This window comes from Austrofundulus limnaeus, unplaced genomic scaffold, assembly GCF_001266775.1.
Source record: "Austrofundulus limnaeus strain Quisiro unplaced genomic scaffold, Austrofundulus_limnaeus-1.0 Scaffold163, whole genome shotgun sequence".
NCBI classification, from domain to species: Eukaryota; Metazoa; Chordata; class Actinopteri; order Cyprinodontiformes; family Rivulidae; genus Austrofundulus; species Austrofundulus limnaeus.
In genome coordinates this window covers 241,097-253,576 of record NW_013952565.1, presented here as the reverse complement: position 1 = coordinate 253,576, position 12,480 = coordinate 241,097, and the positions used below count along the sequence as shown (strand labels likewise).

At 36.8% G+C, this 12,480-nt stretch overlaps 2 protein-coding genes across 2 annotated transcripts in view; one reads left to right on the top strand and one right to left on the bottom strand.

Moving 5' to 3' along the window:
* Window positions 1–4,266, top strand: part of LOC106523677 (saccharopine dehydrogenase-like oxidoreductase) — a 13,917-nt gene extending 9,651 nt beyond the window's left edge. Inside the window, exons 6-12 of the mRNA XM_014017193.1 lie at window positions 742–872; window positions 1,767–1,884; window positions 2,051–2,170; window positions 2,297–2,353; window positions 2,462–2,573; window positions 2,651–2,732; window positions 3,255–4,266. Coding sequence (XP_013872647.1) covers window positions 742–872; window positions 1,767–1,884; window positions 2,051–2,170; window positions 2,297–2,353; window positions 2,462–2,573; window positions 2,651–2,732; window positions 3,255–3,345 — 711 coding nt within the window. The 3' untranslated portion in view covers window positions 3,346–4,266. The remainder of the gene's footprint in view (window positions 1–741; window positions 873–1,766; window positions 1,885–2,050; window positions 2,171–2,296; window positions 2,354–2,461; window positions 2,574–2,650; window positions 2,733–3,254) is intronic.
* A 477-nt stretch (window positions 4,267–4,743) lies between these two features.
* Window positions 4,744–12,480, bottom strand: part of gcfc2 (GC-rich sequence DNA-binding factor 2) — a gene marked incomplete at its 5' end in the record, with an annotated part of 19,936 nt that continues 12,199 nt past the window's right edge. The window contains 11 exon segments of the mRNA XM_014017191.1: window positions 4,744–5,039; window positions 7,286–7,422; window positions 7,532–7,681; window positions 7,767–7,833; window positions 8,025–8,101; window positions 8,251–8,372; window positions 10,695–10,839; window positions 10,932–11,131; window positions 11,479–11,567; window positions 11,699–11,750; window positions 11,848–11,971. Coding sequence (XP_013872645.1) covers window positions 4,907–5,039; window positions 7,286–7,422; window positions 7,532–7,681; window positions 7,767–7,833; window positions 8,025–8,101; window positions 8,251–8,372; window positions 10,695–10,839; window positions 10,932–11,131; window positions 11,479–11,567; window positions 11,699–11,750; window positions 11,848–11,971 — 1,296 coding nt within the window.

The window sequence follows — 12,480 nt, the reverse complement described above, 5'->3', positions numbered from 1 at the left end:
TACGAACCCTTTGTACGAACAAAAGTAAGAGAAATTTAGGATAAGAATACGAACATGTTCCTGCATGAGGCCCATTGACTCTCGTGGTTTGCTGGAGTGCCAAAGCTTTAAAATGGATTTAAAACCTTTTCCAGACAGAGATCTCAATTTCTTTATTTGTCATTGGTTCCTACGTTTCTTTGGATCTTAACATGGTGTCTAGATTACAGGATCTTTAGATTTTTTTGAAAATAGGGGCAGATACTGTAAGATTTTTTTCTTCTTTTTGCCGCCTTTCATTTTATTTTATTTGGTGTTTTTTATTTATTTATTTATTTTGTATGTGAAGTTGTGTTTTTAATTAAATGAATAAATTTCCTAATCAAATCTAATCTACTGTACTTTGTCAGGCAGGTTTTATGGTTTCTTGGTTGAGAACGGGTGTGGCAGTAATCAGTTCTGGGTGTGACTAGGGGAAATTAAACTCAGCTTTCCAAAGATGTGATAAACCACAGGTGGTTTCACACAGGACCCTGTAGGTTTAGATTTGTTTTTTCCTTAATAAATTCCTTCATTTATGAGCTGCATTTTGTGTTTACTTGTGTTATCGTTGTCTAATATTTAAATGTGTTTGGTGATCTGAAACATTTAAGTGACAAACATGGAAAAGAATAAGAAATTAAGAAAGGGGCTAAGAGTTTTTCACACCACTGTACATGCATGTATTTACTGTAAATATTTATGGTTCACATCTGCCGTCAGGGTGGACATATCCATGATGGTACGTGGCAGTCGGCCATCTACGGTCTTGCCGACCGCTCAAATCTCCGCGGTCTTCGGAAGAAGTTTAATCACAAACCCCTCCCCAGTGTTGGCTCAAAGCTGAAACACAGGTACAAAACACACAAAATTGTTTTTATTTTCCTCAACATCCCACCTCAAATCTGTTAAAATCTGAGTTATAAAGTAACTAAGTACAAATACTTTGTTACTGTACTTAAGTAGAAATTTTGGTTATCTGTACTTTACTTCAGTAATTATTTTTCAGTGTACTTTTTACTTTTACTCATTACATTTTTACACAATTATCTGTACTTTCTACTCTACATTTTTTAAAAAGTTTAGATGTAGAAAGTCGTTACTCCTATTTTAATCTGAGTTATTACTTAAAAAATATTATCCTAATAAACTGTGTCTCCTGGACAGAGTGAATTTAGTTGTGGTTGGATGAGAAGTATAAATATATATCATTCAAGTAGATTTTGTGTCAAATTTACTTTTGATACTTAAGTACAAAAAATATCAGATACTTTAAGACTTTTACTCAAGTAATATTTTTAGAGAAGACTTTAACTTTTACCAAAGTATTTTTATAAGATACTTGTACTTTTTACTCAAGTATCACTTTGAGGTACTTTATTCAACACTGGTTAAAATACATGTTTCCAGATTGCATGTGTCAAGGTGGGAAAAGGCATTAACTACTACTCTTTTCTTAACCACATTTTATTTTGGTCTTCAAGTATAGTTTTAAGCAAAAGTTGTCAGAAGGAAGTCACTGTCTGCTTTTTTTCCTAATTAATCATAAGGGGTTTAATACACTTTGCATATTTGACAGTTTTAAAGACCAAACATTCTATTTATTTTAAGTCGGACCCACAGAAATGCCAAACATAAATAATGTTGTGTACAGGCAGTCCTTTCAAGAAAACTAATGAAAATGATGACAAATATTAAAAAAAAAATTCTGTCCTGCATTCTTTTTGAGCATGTGTGTTTGTCTATAGAGGAGCGCTGTTCTACAGTAATGAGATCCAGCAGTATGCTATACCCTTCATGGGTTCTGATCCGGCTGTTGTGAAAAGAACACAACGCTTCCTGGCAGAGGAACATCGGGCCACACCGGTCAGTGTTCAGATTGGTGACGATCGAAATCCCATTCATTTCTTCTGGCTAAAATGTTTTTTTATTTTTATTTTGGTAGTGTGTGGCTTAATCTATTACAATTCACCAGTTTTGTTTATCAGATAAAGATGAACAGTCTTTTACGTCCTGCTAATTTTAATCCCAGGTCCAGTATGGAGCATATGCTGGAGTTGGAGGTGTGGGGAACTTGATCAAGATGATGTTTGCTGCCATGATTTTCTGGTTCTTAGTCAAGTTCAGTTTTGGACGCAACCTGCTCATCAAGGTAAATAATGCACCATATATGAATGTTTTGACCACATGCTCATCAGTGCAGCACACACACACGTGCACACACACACACATCCTGTATTTTGAAACAACTGGATGCTCATTTGTGTCTTTTCTTCAGTACCCAGAGTTTTTCTCCTATGGATTCTTCTCGAAAGCTGGACCAACCAGAAAACAGGTGAAATACTGATGGGATTAAAAAAATAAAAATGTTGGTGTCACACACTTATTGTTTAAAATGTAATAAAAATTGTTTTCTAATTATTTGTGTTCATTTGTCTGTTAGATGGAGGGTTCATCCTTCCAGTTTTCCTTCTATGGCCAGGGTTACACAGAGGACCAGGACCCCTCTCAGGGCAAACCCAACGCCAAGATCCGTACACTAGTTCAGGGACCAGGTAAGTCGGATCAAAAGTTGTAGCGTCAAAAAGTTTATTGCTGTCGTTTTTATTTTATTGTTTTTCTTATCATTCAGAGTGTGGCTACGTGGCCACTCCCATTGCCATGGTACAGGCCGCTCTGACCATTCTCTATGAACCTGCAGCTTTGCCCAAGAGGTTAGTTCACACAGTTCCAGTAAAATTCATCACTTTTATGTGGGAAATTCCCACTTCCCTGTAAAACTTGGCTGCAGCAAAAGTAGCTGGTGAAAATGTAGCTAAATAGATTTTACATGGCAAATTTCACCAGTTGCCAGCTACTTTCAAACCTTGTGCACCTAGTGGGTAAGTTAATAAACATGCATTGTGGAAAGATGCAGTTTATGGTCAGTGCTGGATTTGAAGCAACATGTGCTTTTTTAAAGACATTAATACATCTTTAAAGCTCTCGAGGGCCACATAAAATGCAGTAAAGAGGCCACATTTGGTCTGCAGGCCTTGAGTTTGACATGTGGTTGATATCCTTATATTGGCATGTAATGCTGTGAATTAAATGTTCAAAATCTTTAATTTAAAATCAGTAGTACACAACTTAATATTTACCACATTAAAGTTTCTCAGTGTTTGATGAAATATTTGAGACTTGAGTTTGAAATTAACTTTTATTTTGTTCGTTAATTTTGTCTTCATGATTTCTAGGGGAGGAGTTTACACTCCAGGAGCTGCTTTTGCAAAAACTACACTGGTCGACCGCCTCAATAAACACGGCATCCGCTTTTCTGTCATCTAAAGTTCGTCCCCTTCCTGCTGCTGTATTCCAGGTTTTTGTGAGCACTAATAACTATAACAACTGAGAAGTTAAAAAAAGAGATATTTGTAAAACGTAAAAGCCACATTGACATCAGAAAACTGTTTTTTCATTCTGTTTTCATCATTTAATCTTTTAGCGTAGTGAGTAACTACATAATTCTTGCCAACAAACCAAAAACTAAATTCTCAACCAGATTTGGTTCACCTCATGCCTCCGAACAGAACTTGGGAGTTGTACAAGATTGTTTTTAAAAAACAGCTCATCGTTGTTTACTCTGCACACAAAATACAGAAAAAACTATTTTCCTTCATGTTGTTCAAGCTTTTGACATAACTGCTGGTTTTTGCTTTCTGTATTTTATTTTTTCAACACGATGTTAAGGGGAATGTGTTCAGATTTTTTCATTCAGATATTTTATTTTTCCAAAAAGCAGATATTTGAATATAAGGGATTTACATTTCAGCTCATTAGTCACTTCTTATGGACTGAAGCTTTATGTTTCAGTGGGCGATTTAAGCAGTACTACAGTTTAAAATAATAAAATAATAATAATACATGCCAAATATTATCAGATGTGACTTCAGGAAAAATGTCTCTGGTCTCTGTTTTGTTTCATTTCCGTGGGTTAAATCACAATCTGTAGAGGACAAAAGCTGCTTTTTCACAGCAAGTATTTTTTTTGAATACTGTTTGGTCATACCTCCTTTTTGAATGGCTTTTAAAATGCCTGTTGTTCCTTGTGTACTAAACAGCAGATTAAACTTTATAGACTAGAGTTGTTTTATCTACAGCTGATGTCAATCCGTACCTGTTCACGTTGAAGCATTTTGTGCATGTTCTGGGATCTAGTTTTATTAGCTTTGTGTCAGCCTCAAATAAAAGCCAAATCTGAAAAATGTATTATTTTGTCTTGCATTTTTCTAAAATTAAATTGCAAATATATCAATGTTTCTACTTATTTTCAAATGTTGTACTGTAAAAATTATTTCACAATGTTTAAATTTTAAAGTGATAGCAGGACCAAAATAGTTACTTTGGTTGACAGTCAGCTTTTAATAGTTTAAAAGTGTTATGTAAACTTGCATATTCTAAACTTTTGTCAAGTTCTTAACATCAAAACATTTGAGGCTTTAGGATTTCGCCATAAAATATTTACCACTGAAATGACATGGCATGTTGTGAAATGGTTAATTCATTGACCTTTAAACACAAAATCCATTTCCTGCCACCAGGCACTGATAACGGTTATAAAACTTAAGTCAACACAAGGCTCTAAAATATGAAAATCCCTCGTCTGTGACTTCAGAACAATTTTTTAGCTAGAACTTTTACTATTCCCTATTTTATATTTTACTTTAAAATGAGTAAACCCAACAATTAAATGAACTCATTTATTCATAAAAATATATAATCATTTATACAGAACAGCAAACAAATGCTGATTAAAATTCTGAAGAGTTTTCCATCCCAATAAGAAAAGATAATTTTGTTCCCCCTCTGACATGTGACTCTGTTTGGTCTGATCCTTTGTGTTTCTTGTTCAATCTTCCTCTTGGTTCAGCAGCTGGTGAGCGTAGACAACATCTTCATATTTGTATTTCTCTGTTAAAGCCACGATCGAGTCGTAGCATCTGATTCTACTCAGAACCTTCAGATCTTCAGTCACAGCCGACCTGCAGCAGACGGAGAATGGATAAAAACTAATGTTTAAAATGTCCCGATGCATCTCAGTAATCCAGGCAAAAAATCAAAAAGAAAAAAATTGCATAGGTCTTCTGGACGGGTTCTTCTCTAATGAAACGTTTCGTCTCTCCTCCAAGAGACTTCTTCAGTCTGAGTTTCAGGCAAAATTCAGGCTTTTAAGCCCTGCCTCCATGTTGACTGATACATCACATGGCTATCATTGACACTGCAGAGTTCTGGCCATTAGATGTAGACCAGAACTCTGCAGTTTTCACTCATTTACAGGCCAGCGGTCACTCTTTCAGAGATGAGGATGTTCTCATTCTTGATAGAGAGGAACGTTGGTTTGAGAGAGGAGTAAAAGAAGCCATTTTTGTGAAGAAAGACCGTCCATCATTAAACAGAGGTGGAGGCCTCCGTTTTCAGTTGTCCCCCTCCTACAGTGCTGCTATTGCCAGTATCACTCCACCCCCTGTTAACAATAAGTGTTAATTAGGTGTCAACGATAGCCATGTGATGCGAGTATCAGTCACATGGAGGCAGGGCTTAAAAGCCTGAATTTTGCCTGAAACTCTCAGACTGAAGAAGTCTCTTGGAGGAGAGACGAAACGTTTCATTAGAGAAGAACCCGTCCAGAGGACCTATACTATTTTTTTTTACAGTAATGTTTATTTAATGTAAAGTAGCTGCAGATTTAAATATTTATTTCACCTCTGCTTTTATCTATAAACGGCTGCACATAAAATTTTTGGTGTGGTTCTCAGGGGAGAACCTGGGTGGTTGCTTGGTGCTCACTCATTTATCTATAGGTCATCTAACGTCCCCCTGTTCTGTTTTATAACTCCTATCAGCTGCAACGTCTCAGGGCGTCATGCCAAATCAGTCCAACAAGTTTTTATTTTATTCTTTTACTCTACATAAATTTTTTAAACTACCTAAGTGGCCGAGGGGCTGGGTGTATGTCATATAAACATCACAAACTGAACATTTCATGGTTAAATGTCTTTTAGACTAACATGTCCCTCAGATGGACAGCTCCTGTAGTTTGACCTTCTACATCTTCAGCTTTGGTTAAACCAGCTTTCCACACTCTCCAGACCAAGCAGCAAATATGTCTTTCACACAGAGCAAAATAACTTAAAACATTCAAATGTTTTATTTGTTAGACTTATTTCTTTTTTAAGACTATTTTGTTCAAAAAGATAATATTATTTAGATGGTTTCAGTTCATGTAATTATTTATTCTTCGTATTTGATCATTTAATAAATTACATTTATCCCAGAAAAGCTGTATTACAGTATGGTCCTAAACATAAACAACTTTAGCACATCAAGAACCTTGTTTTTTTTATAAAATTGTGAAGGAAATTTGTAGATCTTTACGATAAAATAAGATTTAAAACTCATTCACCTAGAGAACATGGCAAGTTTTTATTTTTTTTATATACCGTATATAATTTTTTTGACTGGGGTGTTAAACAGAGAATCATCTTTGCTTCTGTTAGTTAATGTGGTTTAATTAGAAGAACTCAGTGAATCTCACAGACAGCCTCATACAGCAGTCTCTCAGGAGGAGAGTTTAGTCACTCACACAGAGTTGGACAGATCTGTTCAATAACAACATTCTGAACATATATTTAATATAAAGTCAGGTTTTACAGACCAAAGTCTCTGGTAGTTCAGGAACAAAGTGCAGGAGGAGATGTCAGGACTGACCGCTGCAGCCACGCTTCAACCTGCAGTCTGCCTCTGCTGAAAACCGCTCTGACTGAAAGTCCCGCCCTGCTCTGCTCTGATTGGATAAAACGGCTCTGGACTTCGTCTGATTTGTTGAAGGCAGTATCCGTTTAATCCTTATATCAGGGTTCCCGCTGTCCTTAGAGGCTTTGTGAGCACCTAACTTTGTGATCCAGTCACACCAGTGCAGCTGGATTTTTTTTTATTTTATTTATTTTTTAAGAAATCTGGTCACACTCTAGAGCCCTGCTAACTGTTGTTTAGACAGACAATCAGGTTCAATCTTAGGTACACAAGGGAGCTTTATGATGTCCCAACTGCTGCGCTTTTTCCTTTTTTGACCACGCACCGCTTACGTGCAACTCTGTCCATAAGAACTCAAATGAAGTTTTGAAGATATTTTGAATCCAAAACTAAATATTACATGAATGAAATGAACAAGTAGCTTTACTTCAATCGTAGTATCTAGTTTTTACGGAGACGGTGGTGGTTTGATTACCTGGTGTTTGGATCTTGAGGGGGCTGCTGTTTGCAGAGGCTGTGTACTTTTTGAACTACATAGTTCCTGAAATTCTGGAGCTGCGGCAAACAAACACTCTCATCTTTGAACCAAGAAAGAGGCAAACAATCTGCGATCTGTAGAGTAAGAAGTGCAACATTACGAGAAGAAACCGACAAGAATAAAGCTCATTACTGAGCTCTAACGATGTATAAATCCTACATTTACGAGGACTAACTGAAATACCTTTTTGCACGCAGAAGCAGCACTCGTGCTGGACAGGGTTTGGCTACACAGGGTGATCATCAGGTATCGATTCAGCAGCTTGTCCAACATTAACTCTTTCAAAACAGAGTCAGGGAGCAGCAGATCCCATTTTCCCATGTTTTCTAGCAGCTAACAGAAACACAACAAGACCTTAATTAAACACCACCACTTGTTTACAGCGATGACATGAACAAGTTTAAACTATTTTAAGTACTTTTACAGCCGTCCTGAACTGCTCATCTCTGAAGCGACGCTGAGGAGATGATCTGTCTTCTAAACACCTTGATAGACAAGGAAAATATATCAAAGTCAAACCATAAACCAATGACATCCACTTAGTGAAGAGACATGATTGTGCAAATCAAGTAGAGGAATCATTTTCATGGGTATGATTCTACAAAGATGAGAAATAAAAATAAATGCATTAACACAGAGAACCTCAAAAACATTTCATTTACATAAATATACAGACTTTTTAGGATACAGGGGGATGAAAACATCTTCATCCACACAGCTCCTCAGTCTGCAGACCACAGCCTCAAGTAAGCCCTGTATGACACAAACCCACACCGGAAATACAATTTATCTCAACTATCCTTTTATTTTATCATGTTTACACATAAATCAGTCATGTAGCTTAAAATTTAATCCATTGGAAGATGCAGTAGACAAATTATTTTAGCTTGTGTCACTGTTACCTTGACTGGTTTACTCTGCTCTCCCTCAAAGATGGAGTAATCCTCCCTCAGTCTGTGACAAACACCAGACAGGCAGGCTGACTGCTGGTGGGACACGGGGTCCCACACCTGCTCAACGAAGGCTGCACAAACACACAGTGACCCGTTTGTAGTTTAAAATAGCACTGGCAGAAGATGAGTTATCAACATGAATACAAAGTTTAAAGTACTGTCAAACTGCCATTTTAATCACTTATATTAAAATGTTTGTTAATCTTTATTTAACCAGACAAATCCCACTGAGATCACAGATCTCTTTTGCAAGAGGCCTGGGCCTGAAGGAAACCTGTTGTACATGTTCTTGTTCTGAGGGAGGGAACTGAAATACCCGGAGAAAACCCACACAAGCACGAGGAGAACATGCAAACTCCACCTTCCTGTGTTTCTGTATATCTGGGTAATTTACCAAGTGAACTCAACACTCAGGATAAGTACCTTTTGAAAATACTACTAATAGCAAGTAAGAAATCAATAACAAGAAAGTGGCTTAGTGGGAGCCCACTGACATTGAGGGACTGGTTAGCCATAGTAGAAGAAATATGTGAAATGGAAATGCAAACCTTTTTCCCTAAGACTCCAGGAAAACAAAATCAAAAAACACTTGTTGAAATGGTTTACATATAGGAACTCGATAGTAAGCTGAGTATTGTAAATCATTATTAAGAATGAAATCCGGGGTTAGGTGCAGAGCAGATTTGCATGACTTGGTAAATCTCCCACCTGTTTGACTTTTCATGAAACTTTACATCTACAGTAACCCGACTGTCAGAATTTGTCAGTTTCAGTTTTATCTTTTTGTGAAGTGTAGCTGTCTCCCTCCCTTGGTGACCTCACTGTTCTGAGTGCTGTTTAATGTCCTTGTTGTGACTATTTTTAATGTATTATTATTTTTATTATCTTTTTTATTTTTTTTACTCTTGTTAGTTTTATTTCTTTCTTCTTTCTCATTGCTGTTCTGTATAAAAAACATAACAAAAATAAAGTATAAAAAAAGTTAGTTGAGGAGGAGTGGAACTAATATTGAAACACGCAGTGAAAAATTTTTAAAAAGACAAACGGATTTTGAAGAAATTATTTTTTGTTGATGTATTTAATACAATCCAAGAATATTCTAATTTAATTACATTTAATTACAGATATGAAAACTGATCACAGCCCGGGAGTAATGCGTTTAGACCTATGTATAACTGCATAAGGATTTCATTAAATATTTTTAAATTATATAAAAATTGAATTCCATGCCATAAAAAAGATATATTTAGACTTATTGTTTTAAGCCTGAAATATGAGGAAAATCTAAAGCAGACAGACATCTTGGACGCCATCTTGAATTTTGCAAAAGCCCCAAGGACAGACTTTTAGCTAGAGACGTCGTTCCGACGCCCTCTTTGGTTTTGGGATGCCCACTTTTAATTATGTGACGCCCCATTTCCACGTGACGACGCCCTCAGTGCCGATCTTCAGGTTTGTCGAGATTTAACAGACAATTCTCTGGATGAGACGCAGCTTTCACACTCAAACACACAAAAGGCCCACTAGCCAATCACACTATATTGCCTTATATGAATTACCTTGGCGCTAGCGTGACAAACAAGCTAAACTGTTGTCCTCCATCCATATTTTCAGTTCCAGGCTGAGTCATTTCTACCTTCTCCTCTCTGTCAACGCTCTCTGGTTTCATTTAAAAGAGTCGATCATCAGATATTGTCCAAGATTAACCTTCAGGGTGGATATAGCTCGCTAGCAGCCTCACACCGAGGACCTATCCACATCATCATTTACCCAGAATGCTTTGCGTGTAAATAAAATGACCCCGTCCGTGTAATATATTTTTAAACTTTTAGTTTAAAAATTATAAAAATTAAACAGCCTACAGCATTTTTAGTCTTTATTTTACAGTTAAAATATATGTTTATTAAATAAAGTCTAATGTTACAACTAATCATGGATCCCTTTAAAGATCATCAGTTGATTGTTTCTGTCCTGTAAACCGGGGGTTCTCAAGCCATTTGGGTTTGGGGACCCCTTACAAGAGCGAAAAAAAATTCCAGGGACCTCATCATAAACCCCATGCTGTTTTAAAAGATAATTTATTGTCATTTCAACCCTTAAATGCCATAGGAACATATATTTTTATTAAGTTTACTATGTTTGTTTTATTAGTTCATTGTTCTCCATGCATTTTTAAAAATAAAAAACAAATTAACATTTTAGTAAAAATTTTTGAGGACCCCCAAGATACCTCTTGCGGACCCCAGTTTGAGAACCTCTGCTGTAAACGATAGCTTCAATCAGCTCCTGGTTTCCTTTCAATCCCTTGTCTGCTGTGTGTTGTAATTTAATTTGAGTGGCCAAGAACAGGTGAAAGTCACAGCATGTGTGGTAGAAAAGAGAGTGTGTGTTACCGGTTATTTTGGGGAGGAGGGATTTTTCGATGACATTAGAGAGCGTCTGCCTGTCGGTGTGCTCGAGCTCCTCGTGGTCGTGCCCGTGACAGAACGTCTCCACTGCCGTGAACCATGGGAGGTTTTCAAAGTCTCCACTGACATCCTGAGACACAAACATTTACATGACACGTTAAAATAAAATAAAAAAGTAAAAGCTTTGTGTGGAGTTCTGAGTGTTCACATTTAAACTTTTACTTTTAAAGGGTTCCACCCCAGCAGCTGGTGTCTAATGATGGGGTTCAGTAACTTGGGCAGACACAGAGAGATGTAGGCATTGTGGTAGGACTCGGAGTAGGATCGCCTCCATTCTTCAAAGCGAGACAGAATCTTTTTCACGTCGCAGAAGTCGTCTTGGACATCAGAAAACACCGCCTGGGCCTTCAGCTGGGTGTCAGCTGATGAGGGAGCAAAGGACTGAATGTCAGACAAGTCGGCAAGACCTCCCACAGTCCAGTTCATCAACTGATTGACTTTAATGCTCAAAGCCAAAAAATATTTAAAAAAATAACGCACAACTGGAATTAGAAAATACCTAGAGACATTTCATTTAAAATACATACGTAAATAAAAAAGTATCGAGTTTAAGGTTGTTGTTCTCAAACATTAAATAAATACAGTTTATATTTAAATTAAAGCTCAACATATGGCATTTTAACACACTTTATAATGTGATGAACCTTCAGTGATAAAATAAAACCTTCACTCTGAGGCTCAAGAACAAACAGATTTAATTCCATTTTACCGATTCTTTTCTGCATCTGCTCCTCTTCTGGAGAGAGTTCTGTGTCTTTATGTGACTCATCATCCTCCTCTGTACTAAGGTCAGTTTTGCTGCAAGTTATATTCACAAATTAAACATTTAAGCAGTCTGGAACCTCAAATCCACAATCCTCATCACAATGTTGAACAGCAGCAAGCTAATGAAAATAAAAATAAACAGGAAGCATTTTTATTTCACTCACTTCCATACATTTGTTTCCTTGACTGAGCTGCCGTTCTGCCCATCCGTGTTGTCTGCAAAGCAACATCCAGTTAATCTAAATGATCCATCCAGCAGCTGCTAACTGTTGTGTGTTTTTTTAATCCTCAGCAACACAAAGTCGCCACTCACAGCTGAGCTGCTGCAGGCTCTCTGCCTGCTCCTGAATCCGCTTTCTTCTCTGAGCCAACAGCGCCTCCGTCTGGTTGGACAGCAGCGTGTGCAACTCCAGCTCCAAAGAGTCGATTTCAACAATCTAAAAACACAAACATTTATCACCATTTCAAAACAAGCATGGATTCATTGTTGTTCAGAAGTCAAAAACAATAAATGGTCATATAGAGAAACATTTAAATATAAACAATAAAACTTGATATGCAATTTTAAAACAAATTAAAAGGCTAAAATATTTCTGTGGAGACTTATTACAAACATTCTGTCTTGTGTGCATTTAATTTGGACTGGTGCCATGCTTCTGTATCTTGAATAATTATTTCACTAGCTTGAAATAAACTGAATAAATTGGCTGGCTGATTTATCGGTGCACCCCTAATAAAAACTAATACAATATATCAATTTATTGTCACACATTATAGCTTTTTAGTTTTGACTCTGTGTTTTTGTCTGAACTGTAACCTGTCATCATCTCCAAAATACACTGTCAAAAAAATGACATTGGGCCTCATGTAAGAACATGTTCGTATTCTTATCCTAAATTTCTCTTACTTTTGTTCGTACAAAGGGTTCGTACGAACATGCCACGTC